Genomic DNA, 21,758 nt, shown 5'->3' with positions numbered 1-21,758 from the left:
GGTCGTTCCGGTTACGTAGACCCGACCGTCGTGGGAACTTAGTCATTTAGTGGTCAAAGCATTCGCTGCCAAGCGTTTATTGTACCAATCATATTTTTAACGTGCGTTCTGTCAAACCAATGCCAAAGGCAACGCGGAACTTCTATGTGGACCGTTCTTTTATGATGATACGTTGGAAGTAAGTTTTATGCTCATACCCTAAGGTTTTAGATACCAGACTTTTTTGTTTACCCTTGACACAACATGCTCCGATAACAACTATGTAAATCGATACGAAAAATTTATTTTTAATTTAGCAATGTATTTTTTCTTAGTTTATCATTTAATTTCTTTAGAATTTTAACTTAAATCTTAAGTTAAGAAGTAATTATTGTGTGGCATTAGGTTATATTGTCGAACGGTGTGTCAAAACCCTCTAGAGAAATAAATCGGTACGTGAATCGACTATGATATTTAATCACATCTCTAATATTCGTCGCATAGTGGTTGGCAAATTTGCAGGCGCGTACTTAAATAGAAGAAAATCCTTTTACTTATGAGATTACAGACCGCCCGAGAAAAATCAAAATTTTGGCCATATACGATTTACGCTTGTAAATATAAGTGAAAAGATTTGTGCTTAATTCACGCTCATTAAAACAAAACAAGCTGATTTACAACTCATACACGTTGGAGACATGGGAGATGATTTCCTAGGGAAAGCCGTTTCAATAGAATGCGATGCTAAGCTCGGTGTGTTTCAAGGGGTGATTAAGGACATATCTGAATCGGAGATAACTATTATTCGTGCATTTCGCAACGGTGTTCCTTTGAAGAAGCAAGATGCGGAAGTGACTTTACGGTATGTTCCATATCTACGCTGGTTAAGATAACCCACATTGAATAAAGCTTTTATATTCCAGAGCAACAGATATTGTGAATATTTATTTGATACCGTCTTTTAATGGCCAAAATACTGTCACGCCAGTAGATTTAAAAAAACCGACAACGGTAAAATTGCCGGGCTTCGCAAATGCTGGAAAAATTGTTTTGGCATTATCTCACAATAAAGATGCATTAGAAAGAGATCACTCCTCCTCGTTACCTAATTCCATTTACCCAAAACCCAAAGACAACATAAGTGAACTCACAGATAAAATAGCCAAAGTAAAAGTAGATTCCAGCAAGTATAAAAGGTAAATAAAGAAAGAACATTTTCAACTTGTAATATCAAGTCCATATTCATAGTGTTCAAAATTTGGAGAGTAGAGTAGTTGAAAGTGGGAAAGTGCCTTGCAATAATACTGTTAGGGAATTCTTTGGAAACTTGCTTCCGCCCAAAGTAGAAGCCCGACTGGGAGCGGCTCAATTTCCATCATCTCCCAATTCAGTGCATGTCTATGACGCTGATAACTTTGATGTTGCAAATGCCTTATGTGAACAAGCCTCCGCTAGTTCAAGGCCCATTGATATAAAAGTTAAAAAGAATAACTATGGAATAACTGGCTTTCCCAATGGTCCGGATATTTCCGTTAGTGCAAACGGAAATGGAAATGCCAGACTACGTTATGGCAATAATGGCTCCAGTAACAATGGGAGCAATCGTAAACAACGAAAACAGCTACGTAAAGACGGTAACATGAAGCACAACCAAACTTTCAGCGCCTCAGTAGATGATCCAATATTACAAGAAGATTTTGATTTTGAAGGAAATTTAGCTCTTTTTAACAAGCAAGCAATTTGGGATATAATTGAAGCCGAACAAAAGCCGGATTTGGTGCGCCAAACTTCAGGTGCAATTAAAAAATATCGCCACGATGAGAATATATTGGTTAGTGAGCCCGTAAGACTGCGACAGATTGAAAATATTTTTGACGGCTCTACAGACTTTGTTACTGGTAAAAAATTTCAATATAAAAAGATTTAAAAACATACTGAACCAATAAAATTAATATGTTTTAGATGAAGGACTCATAATACCAACAATCCCATCGTTTGTACGAGCGAAAATTGAAAGTTTAGCAGAAAAGGGAGGTCTTTCTTTGCCAAGACAATTGGATATACTAACAAGGGGTGTTACTGATCTTGCCATATTATTACTAGGGGGCGCGAGAAGACTTACACCTACTAATTACCACCAATGGCCAATCATTGTTATTATATGTGCAAAATCAAGTAATTTAAGGTATATTACTTTATGTTTCATTCGAATTGTGATCTTAAATAATTTATATTTATACAGAACTAGTGATATTGGCGCTGCTACCGGTCGTCAAATGGCGTCGCATGGATTAAAAGTTTTACTTTATTTGGAAGATGAAACTGTGAATAATAAAAGCAAAGAGATTGCGCTTTTCAGCGCTACGGATAATGTTGTTGTATACTCAGTCGATGGTAAATACACTTACTTGCACACATATGTTCATTTTAAAATATTCAATATTTTAACTTTATTCTGGTTTTAGAACTGCCTTCTCCTGATCTCGTAATTTTATCAACAAATTCAAATACCGTAACGAATGAAGTCAGAAAATGGTTGAGTGAAAGTAGGTGAGTATTGCGTAGTTTATCAGTCTTCGTTTAGTTCAAAATACTTTTTTCATATTACATAACTTTCTTGAAAGTAATTCAATTTCTACTAATTACGGCTACGGACGAGACTGGGCCGAAGTACAGCATTCGTGAACGATTTAAACTCTATAGCGAATGTAGCACGAGTAATCGTGTATGCAGCGAGTTCGTCGCAGAATTTTTTTTGCATGATTTTTGGTTTCTAGTTTTTCATTCTTTGTAATGTAATGTTTTATATTAAATATTTATTAATTTGCGGTTCGAAGCTTCTTACTCGATAGTCAAGAACTGTTAGTACGGTGAAAATATATATTAGTAAAACTTTCGTGGTAAAGCAATTAAAAACGTTGGGGTGGTTTCTTTATTTCGGAATTTTTAATACATGTTGTTTTTTGTGATTACACTTGTGAATGCGTAAAGAATATTATCCTATTGAAATGAAACTGTCGCGGCGATAACCTTATTTATCATTTTGATACGAGTTCGAAAGCTTTCTTTTTTAGGTAAGATTCTCAGTTTATTATTTAAGTTTAGTTAATTTTTATTTATTATTAAATAAATTTTTCGTTTGATTTTCAGAAGAGATCACAAATAACAGTTACAACTTTCTAGTATTCACATAACACTTATTGCAGAAGTATCAAGTCAAACACCACTGTGGGAAACCCTCGCAGATGGGAAGTAAAAATTTTGAAAAAATATATAAGATATATTCATTTTAATATGAAACGCGACTGAAAATATGACTTATGCATTGTTAACATTGTTGATGGGATAAACGTCTATAGAACTTATCAGATTTATGTGATAAATCAGAAACGGTACCGAGTTTGCATGTTATAATAGAAACCAGAATATTTAGTAAACCTGTACTTTTTTTGAAAAAGGCTTTATTTGTCTGATTTTTTTTTACAGAGTAGTTATTGCTTTTTATTTCTTAGGCATTTATTAATAGCAAAGTTAAAACTTAAATATCCCAATCGTCCCAAAAAATACTGAAATTTACCTCGCAAAGTTCCGACAAAAATTTCATGGAAAATCCAGTAAAATACTGAAATCAGTTACAGAAGTAACTCTGAAAATTAACACGAAGACTTTAGAAAAGTTCGGATAAAAATCGAAAAGTTCCGAAAATATCGGATAGCCTAAGAAACCCGACAAATTCCATAGAAGCCAAGAAAAAATCCCAAAAGGTCAAGAAAGTCCGATAAATAAAAAATGAAAAAAATCGGAAAAGTGCCGAAAAATCCTGAACGGTCCGTTAAAAACTACGAAGAAATCTATAAAAGTCACGAAAAATCCGAATATTTCAAAAGCTTTAAATTTCATTATCAATGCCTATAAAAATAAAATCGAAATTTCATGCTAGGAATAAAAACGGCTAAAATTTTAAAAGTCATAAAAAAATCATTGTCTAAAATAAGAAAGAACTCGAACTAGAAAATTACCCTGGTACGATAGACGTCAATATATCGTGAAAATGTTAACACTCAAAATACATTTCATTTTTAGATTTTACGATACGACAGATGCTAGCCATGTCAGAAAAAGGGCATTTTTTCTAATTAACTGTTATTTGCGATCTCTGATTGTCAGAGTTTCAAACTCAAATTCAAATAAAAAAAGACATTTTATTTTCGTATTCTCTCTTACAGGGCATCAGTTCTTGCAGTTGATCCACCACCGGAAGGAATTAAGGATGTGTGCATTAAATATGCAATTTTACCGATATTACCTTTAAATGGCATTTCATCCAATAACTATGGAAAATTATATTTATGTAATTTAGGTATACCGGATAAATTTTATCGTGATGCTGGGATTAAATATAAAAGTCCGTTCGGCCACAAATTTGTGATACCAATACACTTAAAGGAATGAAAGAGAAGATGTAATGAAAGAGAATGCTTCAACAAATGTTTACCTATGAGAGTCGATGTTTATTATGAAAAAGTTTTTTCAAGTGCACAAGAAAAAGTAAAATGATTTGTATACACTAAAATCATCTATCGGACAACTGTTAAAAACTGAATTGCATTTCGTTATTCAAATCATTGGAGAATTGATCTATTTGGTTTCCATTGATTTCTTTTTTTGCAACTCGTGGACGTAAATGTAAATTTTTAGTTAAATTTTGTAAAATTGTGAATTTCAAATATAACTTTCGTTTTAAATTTATACTACTTGACCCAATTATTTGCCAGTTTATTAAGCAATATTCTAAATTATATGTTTGAGTCTATCTGAAAATTGGTGGCTATTTGTTCAATCAAAATTTGTTAAACTTTCATGTATCTGTCAATAAATTAGTCCACTTGTAAAAAGAGCAAACTGTATGCTTTTGATTGTTAGTTGTTATTTATTTTTCTTATGAATATAACTACATATATTCATACACAAAGTGCCATTTGTGCCAACAAAGTGATTACTTTGCTCTTAAAAGCTACATAGTACATAAAATGAATACGCATTTCGGTTTAACATTAAGAGACTTATTTCTCATGACTTTGCATTTTATGAAGTTTTGCATAGATCCCATTGAGCGCAATAAGTTGTTGATGATTGCCAATTTCAACTATTTTGCCATTTTTTAAAACGCAAATTACATCAGCATTTTGAACGGTTGACAAACGATGCGCTATCACTATACACGTGCGGCCAGTACAAGCGACATCTAGCGCCTGCTGCACTAGCTGTTCACTCTGCAAATCTAAAGCAGATGTTGCTTCGTCTAATAGGAGAATTTTTGGATTGCGTACCAAGGCTCGAGCTATAGCGATGCGTTGCTTCTGACCACCAGATAATTGAGTTCCACGTGCACCCAGACGTGTGTCATATCCATTGGGCAAAGTTACTATAAAAGAATGTGCATTTGCACATTTCGCTGCGGCTATGATTTCATCCATAGTCACTTTACGCGAATTATCTCCGTACGCTATGTTTTCAGCAATTGTACACTCGAATAGTGATGGCTCCTGCGAGACCAGTCCCAGTTTTCTTCTCAAGTCTTCTAATGGGATCTCTTTATGAATATCGTCGTCGTTTAGTTTCTGAAATATACATATGCATACATATAAATACATACATATTTACACATTAATGTGTGTATAGTAGTCAAAAATAAGATCAAATTGTTCCAATTGATGTTGAATGCATACTCTTTGGGGATTTCAGAAATGAAAGAAACTTTGTTTCCATTACCCTGCAAAAACAGGTAAAGGGTTTTCCCATAAAATTGCAATACATCGATTTATCGTGTTTCACAAAGTGTAAAAACCTTGTGCAGAAATACACAATACATATAAAAATATTGTAAAAAAAAATTAGCTCATTTGCTCTAGCTAGCTAGTTCCATTTATGCTTTTAGCTTTGATCTATCGATATTAAAAATATGTTATTAGTTATTAAACTTACAATGGTGCCACTATCTGGATCATACAAACGCATTAACAGCTGTATACAAGTCGATTTTCCACAACCAGAACGTCCTACTAATGCAACAGTTTTTCCTTTAGCTACTTCCAAATTTAATCCATTTAAAATTTTTACATCCGTACGTGTTGGATATCTGAATTCTATATTGGAAAATCTTACTCCTTCAAACAAGGTCAATCCTTTTTCTGTAGCGATGTTATCTCGCCTAGACGGTGATACGATTTTTGGTGCTCGATCCAATATCTGGAATAGTCGATGTGCCGCAACGAGAGCCGCTGTAAAAGCGGGTGCAAAAGCTAAAGATTGTGCTAGCATCATAGAACCGTATAATAGCGTTTCCGATACTCTAAAATCGAGAATCATTGAAGTACATGCGAAAGTTGTTGGTTATAAATGGTTTTGTAATAAGTTCTTTATGTAGAGCTAGAAGCATGCTGAATGAAGTCTGTACAGTGGTGATACGTTTAAACTCTGTACACTCTTTAATTTTACACTTTAGGGAAAATCACAAGTTTTTAAAGGAAACAAAAAACGCCGTAACACATTAACTTATCGTAGATTATGGATATGTATACCTTTTTTCTCAGATTAGGTCATTTAAATTTTTTATGAAAAAAAAAAATCAAACAAATAACAAATTTCATATTTTGTAATTTTACTTCTTTGTTTTTTTTTTTGCCAAAAAGCAAGCTACTAGCGATGAAAATCGATGGATAAATAAACAATTTGTAAATGGTCAAAAGAAACTGGGCAATAATTTTTTTTGTATGAAATAGGAGCAGGAAATAATGTTACTCATACGCCATATCGTACATGGGTGTCCTCTTACATGGCGTATGAGTAACATTTTTCCGTTCCCACGACAGTCGGGTCTACGTAACCGGAACGACCCAGATTTATATCTGGCCAAGGACTGTCACTCCAGCAACACTCCCCAAAATGTCTTTGGGGAATTTGTATGCTGCTACAACAACAACAACAAGTAACATTTTTCATGTTAAAGTTTGAATTTGTTTCATTCGCAATGTAAACTTAAAATGAAAATATCTTGGGGAAAATTACCCGATATTGAAAAACGGTGTACAGATCCGTAATCTACGACCCAAAATTAAGTTTACGTGTCTCGGCGTTTTTTTTTTGTATCATTTTCACGTCCCTACAGTGTTATTAAAACGTCACATGACTCTTATATTTACTTATGTATGTACATTAGGGTGGTCTAAAAATGCATGTGAGAAAAAAAAGTCGGAATTTAAATGCTCTCTCAAAAGTAAAAACTTTAACCTAATGTTACAAAAAAAACTTTGTCAATGTGTTTCTAGTACCATGAATGTTTCTTCTTTGTCATGGCTTAACACCCGAGATGTAAAATATTGTGAATCGAAATTTGCTGTAAATACGATTCTGGTAGCTTTTGGTAAATTTTTGAAATTATTTTCTTATGGCCTTATTCATAAAAAATAAAGTAGTCTTATAAAAGGTTTATAAATTGAAAAATGTATGAAAACGTCAATTTATAAAGCTCTTTAAACCTACTTTATTTTTTATGAATAAGGCCATTAAAATAAAAGTTATACAATGCAGTATTTATTGATAGTCTTCTCAGTATACCCAGTTCAATGCAAGTATGATTCATATCAAAATTAAATTGATGTATTTTGGTTTGAATTCCCGTCATCATCAAATTTGGGTTTGTTGGCTAATCGGTTTCGGCGTTATGCCATCTTCAGTGTAATTTTTCATTCTGGTTCATTCTCTGTGGTTGGTCTTCTTTGCTAAGCCTTCATTGGTGCGCCTTTATTTTTGGTCAGGTGATTTGCACTTTCGATTATCGACAATCCTTATGTGTTTCTTCTATCTCGTCCGTATATTTCGTCCTAGTTGTCCTATGTATTTGTATTGATATTCGCAGGTTAACTTGTAAAGAATAACCGAATGTAATGAAAAATACATTCAACTCTTTATTAAAGAAAAAAATACACATGAAAATCGACTTGTTTTTGTTTTATATCCAATAAATCTTCAGATTTCCAGTGTTTGACCCTAATTTAACTGTAATCAACCCTTTGATCGAAAAACGTGTTTCCTATGTTTTTTCTGAGTTAGCTTTTTTTGGAAAAATAAAGGAGATTATATTCATATTCATTGGCCCAAATTAGGTAAAGAAAACTTTAAAAACTTAATTTTCATTTCGTAGAATAGCGTTATTTATACGAGTAGTAGTTCCTTCAAACGATGTACATATTTCAATGTGCATATATGTATGTACATCATGGAAATTTTGTACAAAATTTCTTAGGCGCCGAACGCCGCACAGTGGGGCAAAAAAGTTGCTGTGGACAAATCAATTTTGAGAGCCGAAATATGAACCGATTTCATGAGTATTTTTTTTTTGAAATAAGAGATAATTAAATTTGGCGTCGATCTATCCGTGGTGATTTTTTAAAAAAGCTATAGTTTTTTTATTTATTTATGTTTAAAAATGAAAGAAACAAAATTTTTGGGTTTGAATGCTTCCAATTGTTTGGAAAATACTCGATTATTCAATTGGTTCGAAAGATATACGTGATTAAGTGAAATCACTCTTTTTTAAGCTGTATAACGGTAAATTTTAAATATCTCGAAAAGTTATCCATAGAAAAAAATTGTCTCGATTTTGGGAATCACCGAGCAATTATACATAGGAATTGGATAGTGGCATCAATAGAACATTTTTGCTGTAAACCAGTGTTATCATCCTTTGAAGGAAAATACATTTTCTGGATTACCTGTGTGGAAAAGAAAAGCATTGAATGTTTCCCAATTTTATAAAACTTTCTTCAAGAAACACGATGAATAACCAAATAAAATGTGAAATGTCATAACTAGGCACTTGGTAAATCTCTTGAAATCCTTGCCAGATTATTTTTCGGTTGGTAGTAGCAATATCGGTTAGTGTTAAGAATGAATGAAGTAGCTAAAAAGGCTGTCTTAACGTTGCTTTCTACCGAACTATAAAGCAATAACTATTAAAACGAGGAAACAATTTAATTCTTCAAATTAAATGTTAAAGTATGTATGTATTTCTAGTTCAAAGTTTTATTCATATTTAAGTTGCAGTGCCTTTGATTTTAGTAATTTGATGTGGTATTCCATAAAATGAATGGTATTTAGTGTGGGGTTTGGAACACGTGCTCTAGTGTGCTTTAGTATTATTTTCATGCTCCAGTTTACACTGCCTCTAAGTACATACTTAATAATGTCCTGAAATGGAAGTTTTCCTTGAGACACAATCACTCCTCCATAGCACAGGGCCGCTGCATATGCAAAAAATATAAATGCTTGTCCCGATGCGTTGATCAATCCCCGATATTTTAGTTTTTGCCTTATCAATGCTTGAACTTTATCTATCTCTAAGTTATATATTTCGATAGTTTGTGCTTCGCGACGCAAACCAGCAATTGTTCTAATGTTTGTAATGGCTTCCGTTGCGATGCGCGATGCTTCCTCCAACGCTGTTTTTTCATGAACCAAGGAAGCGCTCATGAACCTGAAAAATAAAAGTAGTCGACTCGAGTTATGATTTTCTTTTGAGATATGACGATTTTTTTTACACATAGGTAGGTACATACATATCGACTTATATTCAATACCCCCTTTCTGCAATTTTCACAAAAATGAAATTCTTATATGAAAACCCACCTAAGGCTTAACTATTTTCGATGATGTTAATGCTGACCTTTTATATCGTTTGTTAGAAGAATTTACTATTGAATTGCAAAGTTAAAATTAACATCAGTGATGTTCTAACATAGGAAATTAGATTTTTGAAAGTTGTACTTAGAGGGTATTGAATATAAGCTCCCGATATGTGCATATACATATATGTATGTATAGAACGTTTCATGAGCCACATCCGTGTCTAAAATTCAGAGCTTAGCAGAAAGTCTTTCATTGCCTAATCGTCTTCATATGTATGTACATTTAGTTAAAAAAAACGTGGCCTCTTGAAAAATTCTATTTGGCATCTCAACTATGGCGTCTAAAGTAAGTGTAAATTAGTAGTAATTAGAGAATAAGAAGAAGATTACGGAACTGAAGTTAGATTTTAAAATTTCAAAATGGTGGATCCATATTATCTACCATTTATAAAGGCAAAGTTAAAGTCGAACGTACGTACATACATGGCGTATGAGTAACATTATCATCTCCTAGGTAACTCATACCCACTGTACGCACATACATACATATGTTCGATTTTAACTTTTCCGTTATAAATGGTAGATCAAATATGGATCCGCCATTTTGAATTTCTAAAATCTAATTTCAGATGCGTAGTCAGCGATCTCGAGAACCCCCGATTGTAAAGTTTTGGGAGAATTTAATTGATTTTAATTTTTCAGGCCGCCATATTGGGTCCGCCATTTTGAATTTTTCTAATCTGACTTTAGATTTGTAATCAACAACCACAAAAACACACGAGGAAAACGTTTCAAGCGAATCGGATAAATTTTTTTTGGCCGCCATATTGGATCCGCCGTTTTGGATTTTTAAAACCAGGCTCCAGATTTGTAACACTGTGCGACAAAAATAAATAAAAAAATATCAAAACACACGAAAGAATCGATATATTCACGAAACTATGGGCCAAATATAGTAAAACTGCGTTTTTTAGTTTTTCACTCTGACGTGAGGATTTTTTTCAAAGGACTTTGAAATTTTAATGATATGAATAATTAAAAAATTATTTAAAAAAATCAGTGTAATGTAGAATAACAATATGGGTACCAAATGAGAGATAAAATTCTGTAGAATTTAAAAACAATAAAGTTTTTTGGTTTACAAGAACGAGTAGGTGGAAATGCGCTTTTAATTTAATCTTTTTCGGTTAATAAAGTTTGCAGCACGAAATTCGATGATGCGGTCGTGTGTATATTAGTACTCAAACAAAATTTTTTTTTCAAAAATAAATATTACAAATTTCCAAGGATATTTAAGGACAAGATTTGTAAAGGACATTTTCCATATCCATTCGTCCTTATGCACAAAAAAAATTATTCTGCTATAATTCTGCAGATTTTTTTCTTTTACACGATACCCTTATTGCTATCCTATACATTGCACTAAATGTTTTAAATAATTTTTTGAAATAATCATATTTTTTAAATTTAAAAGTTCTTTAAAAAAGTCCTGACGTCAGAGAGAAAACTAAGTACGCACTTTTACTATAATTTATCCATTGTTTCGCGCATATATTCATACGAAACCGCTTTTACTTTTTTAGTGCTGGGTTCTCCAGAGTCACAAAAGTTGTAAGGAAAAATCTAATTTATAGTTAGTTTAGATGCCATAGTTGAGAGGCCATATTGAATTTTTAAAAAGGCCGCATTTTTTTAAACCAAATGCATATATGAAGACTTTTAGGCTAGCTGATTACTGTCGGACCATGGATTATTCATTTGCTGTATGTATTTCAAAGGAAACATACTGGTCGGAACCCCAGTTATTGCACTCGATATAGAATTTAAAAATCCTTACTTACTTTGTTTCAAAAATAATTGAGCCAACTATAACTGGGCAAGCGCACACGCACACCAAAGCCAAGTTCCATGAATAATAAAGTGACAAGGTGAATGCAACAACAAAGTTAGAAAATGCCTGCAGCAAACCACTCAATGGATAGCCAATGGCACCTTGTACACCCGAAGCATCTCCCGTTAATCTTGCCGACAGTGCACCTACCGAGTTAGTCTCTTCATCAAACCAGCCAATCTCTTGATGCATTATTGCCGAGAATGTCATTGAACGCATTCGTGTAGTTAACCATACACCTGCATAGTTGAATAGATATGTTTGTAGAAAAGCGCCTACGCCTGTTAATACAGCCAATATTAGGCAATAGATTGAGAGAACTGAAGTACGATGTAATGCCTCTTCTGCATCGGGTTGAGCTAAAGCGGCGTAAAATTCTCCAAAAATGACCGAAAATGCTGGATAAGTGAAGCCGAACGCTATGGCACATACCGCACCCAACAATAGCATACACCATTCAGGACGCGCTAATTTTAATATGCGCCTAAATGTTACGATGAAATTTCCCCCAGTATCATCTTCCTTTGGCGCATTTTCTTTGTTCTTCGTATGCACAACTGGCTGTTCATATGATATGTAATTTTTTTCCATGTTAATTAAATCGGTTTCAAAAGATTTTTCCAGTGAGTTCAAATTGATTTCTGAAAGAGGGAGACAATATTGTAAAATCCATAATTCGATTATATGCCAATCCTAAACCATCGTACAGATTCCTAAGTAAAAACACTATCAGCTGATTGCCAAAAAATTCCTACAGTTGAGATCACCTTAAATAATAAATAAAATTGATTTTATCGACAATTATTCATAAGAGCACATAACTTTGTATTACTAATTAGTAATTTTTTTGTATTTTTTTTTATATGAAAAAATTGGTATTTTTTTCCTTTTAAGTGTTTTCTCCAATTTTTATATACGAAGTATACAAATATGCATATTGGACGAAAGGGGGCTTAATCGCCTTAACAACGATGCCAATTTTTTAAAAATCGGTGAGTAATTTTTTTGTTTAAAATATTTTTTGATAAAAAAACTTTATTTTTTCCTTTTAAGTGTTTTTTCTCAAATTTTTATTCACGAGGTATACAAATATGCATATCAGAAGAAAGGGGGTTAAATCGGCTAGTAATTTTTTGTTAATTTTTTTTTTATACGAAAATACCTTTTTTATTTTTATTTTTAAATGTGTTTTTTATAACATTTTTATATGCGAAGTATACAAATATGCATATCACAAGAGGGGGGTCTTTTGTAAATCCGTTCAAAATTTTCTGAAATATTATGTTTTTAATTTTTCGAAGATCTGAGCTTTGACCCGTTATAACACCTGTAATATAAGTTTTCACAAAAAAAGTTGTATGCCATATAAATAAGAGAAAAAGGCGGACCACGTCTGTGTTTTTACTTTTTTTGTTTTTACATGCAATAATAAAAAAAATTGAACAAAGGTCCGATTTCGAACTTCGAAGGCCCATATCTCGATTTCGGAGGCTAACTTCGAAAAACAGAGAACATACTTTTTTTACTATGACTCAATCTCTTAAAAAAAAAAGTTGGTTTGGTCNGGCTAACTTCGAAAAACAGAGAACATACTTTTTTTACTATGACTCAATCTTTTAAAAAAAAAAATTGGTTTGGTTCAATACCCAGCCGAGCGCTGTACAGTGTTATAGAAAAGTTCAATATTTTGAACAAAAATCCCTAATTTTTTTAACTTTAATTTGATACGTATATTTTACGCTTAAACAAAATACTTCTAAATTCTAATTCGAGAGAGCTCTAAAGGTCTAACTTTTTAATAATTTTTTTAAGGCCTTAGTCCATTTGTTTTTCAAGACTTTCAATGTAAAATTTATTAACTGTTTCTTCATACACAGAATCTAAAAACTTACTTTTATCTTCGATGACATTTTCTTCAGTGGTTTCCGCTACGTTAATATCCCCTGCGCGTACCATATTATAATACATTCCCTTCAAAGTCATGAGATCATCGTGTGATCCCTCTTCGAAAACTTTGCCCTCATGTAGGAAAACTATTTTATCTGCTCCCCGAATAGCTGACAATCGATGTGACACCACAATAGTTGTACGTCCTTTGCTTACCAAATCCAGTGCTTGTTGGATATCTTTTTCGGAGTGATAATCTAAAGCAGAAGTTGCTTCGTCCAACAGTAAAATTTTAGGATCCTGTATTAGTGCCCTGGCAATAGCTATGCGTTGCTTTTGGCCACCGGAAAGTTGTGATCCTTTTTCCCCAATAACAGTGAGGTAACTCTAGGAGCGAATTATATATAAGTGTGTATTGCTATGTTTTTTAGAAAAAATTTCCAATATTGAACAAAATATGGATGTATGTTCATATCTCTTAGAGCCGTTTTCTCATTTTTAAGAAAGATAAAAAATGTGTTTAAAGGGCAGATAAATTTTAAAAATTTATCGCCTTATTTATATAAAATAAAATAGGTTTATAAAGCTTTATAAACTGACATTTTCATAAATTTTTCAATTTATAAACTTTATTTTGTATATTTAATAACGCTTTAATATTCACCTCAGGCAAACTGCATATAAAATCATGTACGCCGGCCGCTTTAGCAGAAGCTTCTATTTCCCTTTGAGTTGCGTTCTTTTTGCCATAACTAATGTTATCCGCTATAATATGAAAGAAAATAATGAAATCAGACATTTATATAGTACTGCCTAAGTAAAACTTACCAATAGTTCCCTGAAATAAGACTGGCTCTTGACCAACCACCGCCATATTCGATCTCAGCCAATGTATATTATATTTTCTAATGTCCAAACCATCTAACGTTATTGAACCGAAAATTGGATCGTAGAAACGTTGCAACAATTGTATGCAAGTTGATTTGCCGCAACCGGATGCTCCCACGAGTGCAATAGTTTGGCCAGCATGCACTTTGAAATTAACACCACGATGAACAATTACATCAGAACGAGATGGATAGCGAAAGAATACATCTTTAAATTCAATTTCTCCTCGCAATCCATAGTTTAATATTTTTCCGTCGCTGGATAATGGATCAATTTTGGATTTAGAATCGATCACTTTGAAAATATTAGTGGCGGAGCCACGAGCTGTAGAAAAAGATTCTAGAAATGGTGCAGTACGTGCGATATTGTCGGCGCCAACGATTATTCCGAAAAATGCCTAAAATATTTGATAGCTTAGATGGTTGTAAATAAGATTCTTATATTGGCTTATCACACTTCTGCAAAATTATGAAATATTCGATAAAAATTTATTCAATACTAAATGTACTCACTATCATTAAAATTGCGGGAGTATATTCCTTGTCTTCCAAATTTCTATTATCTATAATTAAGTTTACGCCATACCAAAATGCTCCGGCGCAAGAGAAAAAGAGCATCGATTTTAAGACTCCATCGCTGAATCCTGAAAATGCACCTTTGCTCTGACTAGCTTTTCGTGCAGGCACAAGATAGTTATCATAACGTTCGGCTTCCTTTTTTTCAGCTCCAAATGCAACTACGGTACGAATTGAAGTAAGGACTTCCTCAACAATATTACCAGCTCCCGCATACGATTCCTGTTCTCTTTTAGTCAGCTTACTTTGGTACTAAATAGGATATAAACCAGTTGTATAAATACAGCTTCTTGGGAAATTTGAGATCTTTCACTTCGTCCTACGCATATTCAGATATTTTGGTCTGGTGTCCAAAAAAATTTGGTACTTAGTAAGTATATTGAAGGTCAGATAATGATTCTTAGATTATTTAAATTACGGTTATGAACTTTCTGTCAATGGCATTTTACATGAGATTGTTAACATTTTTTCAGTCTGTGTTATCTATTAGAATACAAATATTATATGCTTTTCTTACCATTCCAACAAAGTAATTCAACACAATTACAATTGGTATATATACACTAACTGCCAATGTTAGTTTCCAACCATAAGCAAATGATATGCATACTGTTATAATAAATCCAAATATAAGGTACAAAAAATGAGCTACTTTCTCAGATATGCCGTCCCTGACTTTCTCTACATCACTGCAAATTAAAGAGATAAAATACATTCATACGTTAGGATGGTTAAAAATTAATATCATTGTTTAGTTTACTACAATTTTATTACATATGTATATGAAATTAAAAATGCATGCATTTATCTGCAATTAAACGATTCACTAAAGGCTCTCGAAAGCGATGAGAATAGCAATTAAGTGTAATTTGAAATTTTTATTTAAAATGAACTTGACCGCTAAATACAGTTAACTATTAGGCGTATTGCACTGTAGACACTTTTATGTTAACAGTTCTTTAATGAGGCTTTTTTTCATTGGTTTATTTTTTTACGTGGCGGGTTTTAAGCCCTGTGCACTGCCCATTGCTGGGATGTTGTGTTAGACGGAAGATACTCTTCCAGCGTTCTTGACGTGCGTTTTAGCGCAAGAGCCAACATCGACTCCTCTGCAGCTAAGAAGCTGCAGCCACAACGGGCAGCCGAGAAATTTCTCAATCGTCTCTCAATCCATTTTAAAGAAGGAACTAGGAAGGAAGGAGGATATAAATGAGCAGTGGAAATCCTTTCACAATCCCATCTTGTCGCTGCGGACAACTGGAACGACGAAGAGTGCCGTATTGTTGCTGCAGAGAAATACGCAGCATACAAAACCAAACCGCGAAAAAAATTAAGTGCGCCTGGCCCACATTGGCGAAGTGGAACTTACGTAACATACCTAGAAATTGTGAATAAAACGACAGGCTAGTTAATATAATGTTATATTTTATCTTTTTTCTATATTTATCCCTACCCAGGCCCGTCGAGAGGGGGAAAGGGCGCCGGGCTTTTTAAGGTGCCTGAAATATCATAACCATAACTTGTTATTAGTTTTTTACAATTTAATTTGGAAAGAAAACAATGCGCATGCTTTCAACAACCATGTTTTTCATTATAAAAACAAATATTTTTCCATGTAATGCCATGTCATGTGATGTGATATCATATGATGTCATATAATGTGATGTCATGTCATGTGATGCCATATCATTTAATGTGATGTAATTATGGTCACATGTCAAGTGCCGATTATTAGCTGTCGATAACTGTGTCGATAAATACACCAGTAACAATATCGACAAACATATCGAATAATATAACGATTGTAAAATCGATTTATTAATCGATAAATATATTGATAACAATATCCATCATTATATCGATAACAAAATCGATTATTATATCGATAGCAATATCGATTGTTTCATCGACAATAATATCGATTGTAATGATAAAAGTATAGATTATTATATCGATAACAATATAGAGTATTATACCGATAACCATATCGATCTTCATCCTCATATTTTTCGTCATATTTATCTTTATTTTTACATATTCCCCTTCACCTTTACCTTAAAGTGTTTAAATTTGATCTTCTTGCCTTTATCTTTACGTACGTACTAACCTTTACTTTCATTCTTCTATTGGGCTTAATTACAATTTATTTCTTCATCATCACATTTATCTTTATTAAAAAGTTTAATTTCAAATACGAAGTAAAACAAAATGCGAAAACAACTCAAATTGAACAGTTTGCAACAACAACAATACACAACAATACAATACGGAAATTTTCAAACGACGGTTTTGGGCGTAATTTTCAACCAATTTTGAAACCATAAAAACTCTCCTCATGTACAGAAAAATTAATTTCCAATGTTTTTGGTTTTGAAATCTGTTCGGTAGAATCGCCAAACGAACGGAGACAAAATTTATGTCAGTGTATATTAATAAATAGTAGATTGTAAGAGAAATGGATGAAATTGTTATAGAAATGAAAGATATTGTAAAAGATAAGAGCAGATGCCAAAAAATAGGTGATCTCAGGTGTAGGAATTTTTTGGCAATCAGCTGATAGTGTTTTTACTTAGGAAACTGCACGAAGCAAGGCACATTTAATAGAGAGCAAGAATAGCAAGCTGCGTTTATTTTTTTAATGACAAACAAGGTAATCAAAAATTTGGAAATTGTAAACCATAATGATAATTTAGAATGCATAAAAAAAATCAAACCAATCGCTCTGCTATGCCTTGAATCTGACCTCAAAATGGAGGAGATAGCTCGGCCAAATATTTGTTTATTAATTTTATGCATGCACATAGTATTTATAATTTACTCGACTCACTCTATCAATTGTTGTGTAAAATTTTGCTTGGTCGCCATATCATGCCATGTAATATCTTGTCGTATAACTGTTTCAAATAGTATTTTGCGCATGCGCGTGATTTGTTTCAATGCGACGAGATTAAAAATATCAACTGATAAAACACCAGATATGAACATGACTACGGATAGTATTGTTAAAAGAATTCCATATGATATTGAGTCGTTATACAACTCCGACATATTTTCCTCTAAGGTTGCATTTGTACTGAAAATGAAAATATATTTTACTAAAGATTTTTTTTAATTGTATCATATTTAAAAACTCACAGCATTTTACCGCCGCCAAATATTGGTAACGCATATGTTTTGGAAGTGGTACCAATTTGCAATGTGCGATCCACAAGCATTGAAGTGAATTCACTATACACTATCACGACACCTGGTAATGTAAGCGCTTTTATTATAGACATCATAAAGCCAATAAATAAAAAGAAGTTCTCTAATATCGTCGAGAAGCGATACAGTTTAAAAAAACTTAAGGTTTTTGTGCTTTCATTATCCGCTTCAGTATCTGCTAATTCATCTAACACTGTAGACGTTTGCAAGTCGTTGTCTTCCTTTTCTTTCATTTTCCGTTATTTCAATTAAACAGTTAATGTAATATATTCTGAAAAGAAAAAAAAATAATGTACATTAGGGTGCATCATAAATAAAATATTATCTAAGATTTACGTGAGCTGGACCTATTTGAAATTACCACCAAAAATCGAGCTTTTTGCACAAAGATAAAATTAGTTTTTAAAAATATTTTTTTCCAAAAAAATTCCCGAAAGGTGATAGAAGAGTTTAAGCTCAAAAAGTCTACATAAAAATGTTTAATCATTGTATCAACGGAAGCAAAATAATGCGATTTTTCGAGGTACATATTTTCAAATCGCTCTAGCTCACATAATTCTTAATATTTTTCCGAAATGCATTTTATATGTCCGGTAGAAAAACCGCAACTTTTTTGGGTGATGCACCCTTATGTACATACAGTAAAGTATACTATGTTCCACGAATAACGATTACTGAAAAGGTCATATAACTGTTACCAATTAAAATTTTAACTTGAATTCTGAGAATGAAATTTAGAAAATGTTTAAATATATATATATATACATAAATAGCCTTAGAAAGATATTTTCGCAAACAAGCATAAGCGCCTATTTGCACCTTCAGTCGCATTCAATTAATTTTGCGTTCTTTCTGTGTGACGTTAAATATATTCACAATTCTTTGCAGATGCGCTGTGAAACTATTGAACTTTGCCACTAATTTAAGTTAATTGAAGACAATCGACATTGCATAATATGTATGTATTAAAAAGAGAGTGAATACATCAGAATTTCACTAGCAGCTAGTTCTCAAGCTACTTGAATGAATGAAAGTAACAAAAAAAACAAAACTACATAGCTCACAATACGAGTACGTACAGTAGTAGGTAAATGCCATTGTTGCTCTCATTGAAACTTGAGATATATTTTATTAGAAATCTTAAATCCTGGATAGGATAGTGCGAATGATGTTCTTTTTGTCGTCGTCGTACAAAAATCAAATTTCATATTCTGTTTGGGTAGCGTTCCCAATAGAAATAGAAATCTTTAAAGAATATGGCTCTCTCCGTATACTTTTTTACTTCCTAGACTCAAGAATGGAAAATAGTCGTGATCTTGATATTTTCAGGTACATATGTAGCTTGATCTTAATTTTATTTTCTTAAAAATTTCAACATTTATATTTCACTTTATGTACATATTTATTTATTTATCACATCATATTTGATCGATACTTTATGATTAAAAAAATTTAAGAATTTTTTCGATCGGTTCATATCTATATCATTTGTTTTGAACAAATAAAATAGAAGCGTGCTAAATTCAATTTTATTGGTCACTGGTATCATACTATGCATACATAACCAAGTAAAATAATTATATGTGCAATATTTCAACTTAAACTAATTAACGGACCATATTAAAGTTTAAGTACCTCTATCGCAATTTATTTCTACTTATGCAGTATCATATATTCAAGTACATACATATTTAAACCGCATCAGGGCCTAATTATTGTTCTGTGTAAAGGTAAAGTCAAAACATTTTATGGCAAGTTATAAAATTAAGATTATGTTTTCAAATTTAAATAAAAAAAATACAAGTATGTATTTGTCACAAAGTTTTGCGGCATTTTGCTCATCTTATCTTATGGTAAAGAATATCATTATCTTCCTCAGTGACTCAAAGTTCGAACACACATATGGGCACTCTAACTGTGGATTTTTTCTTTCCTCCAAGAACGCGTTTGTTGCTCGTAAAGTATGTATGGCTCAGTGCAATGTCCCGCTAGAAAAACCATTTCATTTTTTTTCACAGTGCACTGCAGTGATTTGTATTTTGACGTTTTAGAATGCTTATCCTACCAAAATCTGTGAAAAACGCAGTTTTGAAAAAGGTGTAGGCTTTTTACGATTTGCTAAATACCAAAGTAGTTAAATATAATCCTAAATAATAAGCGGTTTAATTTTTATTTTAGAAATTGAAAATAAAATAAAATGCTTCGTGACTTTCGCAATTTTTTGAAACATTGAAACAAATTTTTTTTTGGGTTTTTGTAGTTCTTTCGGGTTATAGTTTTCGAGGGTTTTCGGAGACTTCTCTGGATTTTGGAATTTTCGGGGCTATTTGTATACAGTATTTAGTGAAACAGAAACATTCATTAAATTAGCTCTAACGGTCACTTAACTAATGATCGTTAATTAATCTGTTAATTAATGTTTACTCTCAGAGTTAAAAGATAAGAAAGGGCTAATTGGTTAATGAAAAATTTAAATTTGGCCCCAGTGGCGACCCTTTTTTATGTGGCATCACTCACTTTTTTCGTCCAGCTTGGAATCAAATATAAAAATAAGTATTTATATCATTTTGCGGGTACTACCTCAACAGTCGCAATTGGCTAAGTGAGCGGAGCACTGGCATGACATTCGAGAGATCCGAATTCGACTCCCCGGGAAGGAAATTTTTTTTTCTTTTTTTTTTCTTGTTAAATTTTTAAAAACTTATATTATTAAATTTTTGCTTTTTTAATTTAATTTTCTTTCGATTTGTAGGTTTTAAAAAGGAAAATAAACTAACTAACTAAAAGAAAAACAATTCCGTTGCCGGTCAAAGCATAAAAAATGTAGAAAAAAGTTTTTTCTAAACAACGATGGCCCCTCGGCAGGCAATGGCAAACCTCCGAGCGTATTTCTGCCATGAAAAACAGCTTTTCTTAAAAATACAATCGCCGTTCGGGGTCGGCATAAACCAATAGCTCCTTCACCTTTGTGTGAGAACACCAAGGCGCACGCCACAAATCGAAGGAGAAGCTCGGCCGAACACTAACATATGTGTAAGCGCCAATCTATTATTATCATTAACGGTTAACACGTGAACCGTTTTCGATAATTAATTTTTTTTATCGGAAATGTGGTACCTAAAGCGTGATCCCATACTAATTCGGTTAAATTCCCATCGTTGGACCACAAATAAACTAAACGGTATTCCTAAATTTGTATGTGAGCGTAGAAGTCGGTTATGTTTTTTGCTTAAAAATTACGAGTTTATTTTAATTTTCTTTTATGGTACTCGCGATTCTTGGGATTAAGATTTTTTAAATATATGTACATATTTATACGATATTTAAAATTTGTTATGGTGTGGTTTGCATTGAGCATGGGGCCATTTTGATTGAAAAAAAATTTGCTGGAAAACAACAATACATAATTTGCAAAGATATTAGTTATAGCTGATATTTCGGAGATCACCACATCTTTTCATCGATTTCGTATTTATACTAAATATTTAGAGTGCTGATGCATAGTAAAATGTTTATTTTTGTTATAAAAATCCAACAGAACACTGTTTTGAAGCTGAATCCCTTCCTAAATAAAGTTCGAATAATTGATACTTTTTATATATGAATATATGAATTCGTTAATTACCAAAGCGAATAAGTCAGCATAAG

At 32.6% G+C, this 21,758-nt stretch overlaps 2 protein-coding genes across 5 annotated transcripts in view; one reads left to right on the top strand and one right to left on the bottom strand.

Moving 5' to 3' along the window:
• Positions 1 to 463: 463 nt before the first annotated feature.
• Positions 464 to 4,551, top strand: Edc3 (Enhancer of mRNA-decapping protein 3). 2 transcript variants are annotated; one of them, XM_017612561.1, is made up of 7 exons: positions 464 to 841; positions 903 to 1,175; positions 1,249 to 1,877; positions 1,942 to 2,164; positions 2,222 to 2,373; positions 2,445 to 2,529; positions 4,206 to 4,551. In XM_017612561.1, exons 1-7 carry the CDS (start codon positions 678 to 680, stop codon positions 4,429 to 4,431), a joined length of 1,752 nt encoding a protein of 583 aa, XP_017468050.1. In that variant the 5' UTR covers positions 464 to 677; the 3' UTR covers positions 4,432 to 4,551. The 2 variants fall into 2 exon arrangements, with proteins under 2 accessions (XP_017468050.1, XP_017468049.1); XM_017612560.1 differs by having other exon boundaries at positions 1,228 to 1,877.
• Positions 4,552 to 4,859: 308 nt separating this feature from the next.
• The window catches only part of Mdr65 (Multi drug resistance 65), a 48,626-nt gene continuing 31,727 nt past the window's right edge, over positions 4,860 to 21,758 (bottom strand). For 2 of the 3 annotated variants that reach the window (XM_017612550.1, XM_017612549.1), the window contains exons 2-12: positions 18,042 to 18,381; positions 17,734 to 17,979; positions 15,424 to 15,595; positions 14,844 to 15,158; positions 14,272 to 14,728; positions 14,108 to 14,208; positions 13,449 to 13,830; positions 11,507 to 12,197; positions 9,218 to 9,514; positions 5,965 to 6,331; positions 5,043 to 5,600 (exon numbers count right to left, since the gene is read on the bottom strand). In XM_017612550.1, coding sequence (XP_017468039.1) covers positions 5,043 to 5,600; positions 5,965 to 6,331; positions 9,218 to 9,514; positions 11,507 to 12,197; positions 13,449 to 13,830; positions 14,108 to 14,208; positions 14,272 to 14,728; positions 14,844 to 15,158; positions 15,424 to 15,595; positions 17,734 to 17,979; positions 18,042 to 18,343 — 3,888 coding nt within the window. In that variant the 5' untranslated portion in view covers positions 18,344 to 18,381. Of the gene's footprint in view, positions 5,601 to 5,964; positions 6,332 to 9,217; positions 9,515 to 11,506; positions 12,198 to 13,448; positions 13,831 to 14,107; positions 14,209 to 14,271; positions 14,729 to 14,843; positions 15,159 to 15,423; positions 15,596 to 17,733; positions 17,980 to 18,041; positions 18,382 to 21,758 lie in introns of those variants that run through there. The other variant, XM_017612551.1, reaches the window with a different exon arrangement.

This window comes from Rhagoletis zephyria, unplaced genomic scaffold (assembly GCF_001687245.7).
Source record: "Rhagoletis zephyria isolate East Lansing unplaced genomic scaffold, Rhagoletis_zephyria_1.1 Rzeph_scaffold_00557, whole genome shotgun sequence".
NCBI classification, from domain to species: domain Eukaryota; kingdom Metazoa; phylum Arthropoda; class Insecta; order Diptera; family Tephritidae; genus Rhagoletis; species Rhagoletis zephyria.
Note: the sequence above shows the minus strand (reverse complement) of the source record. Positions and strands in the feature narration are given on the sequence as shown.

Coding starts and splice junctions, on each gene's coding strand:
- Edc3 (XM_017612560.1), top strand. CDS start 678: ATGGGAGATGATTTCCTAGGGAAAGCCGTTTCAATAGAATGCGATGCT. Junction 2,165..2,221: donor GCAAAATCAAGTAATTTAAG/GTATATTACTTT, acceptor ATATTTATACAG/AACTAGTGATATTGGCGCTG. Junction 2,374..2,444: donor TGTTGTATACTCAGTCGATG/GTAAATACACTT, acceptor TTCTGGTTTTAG/AACTGCCTTCTCCTGATCTC.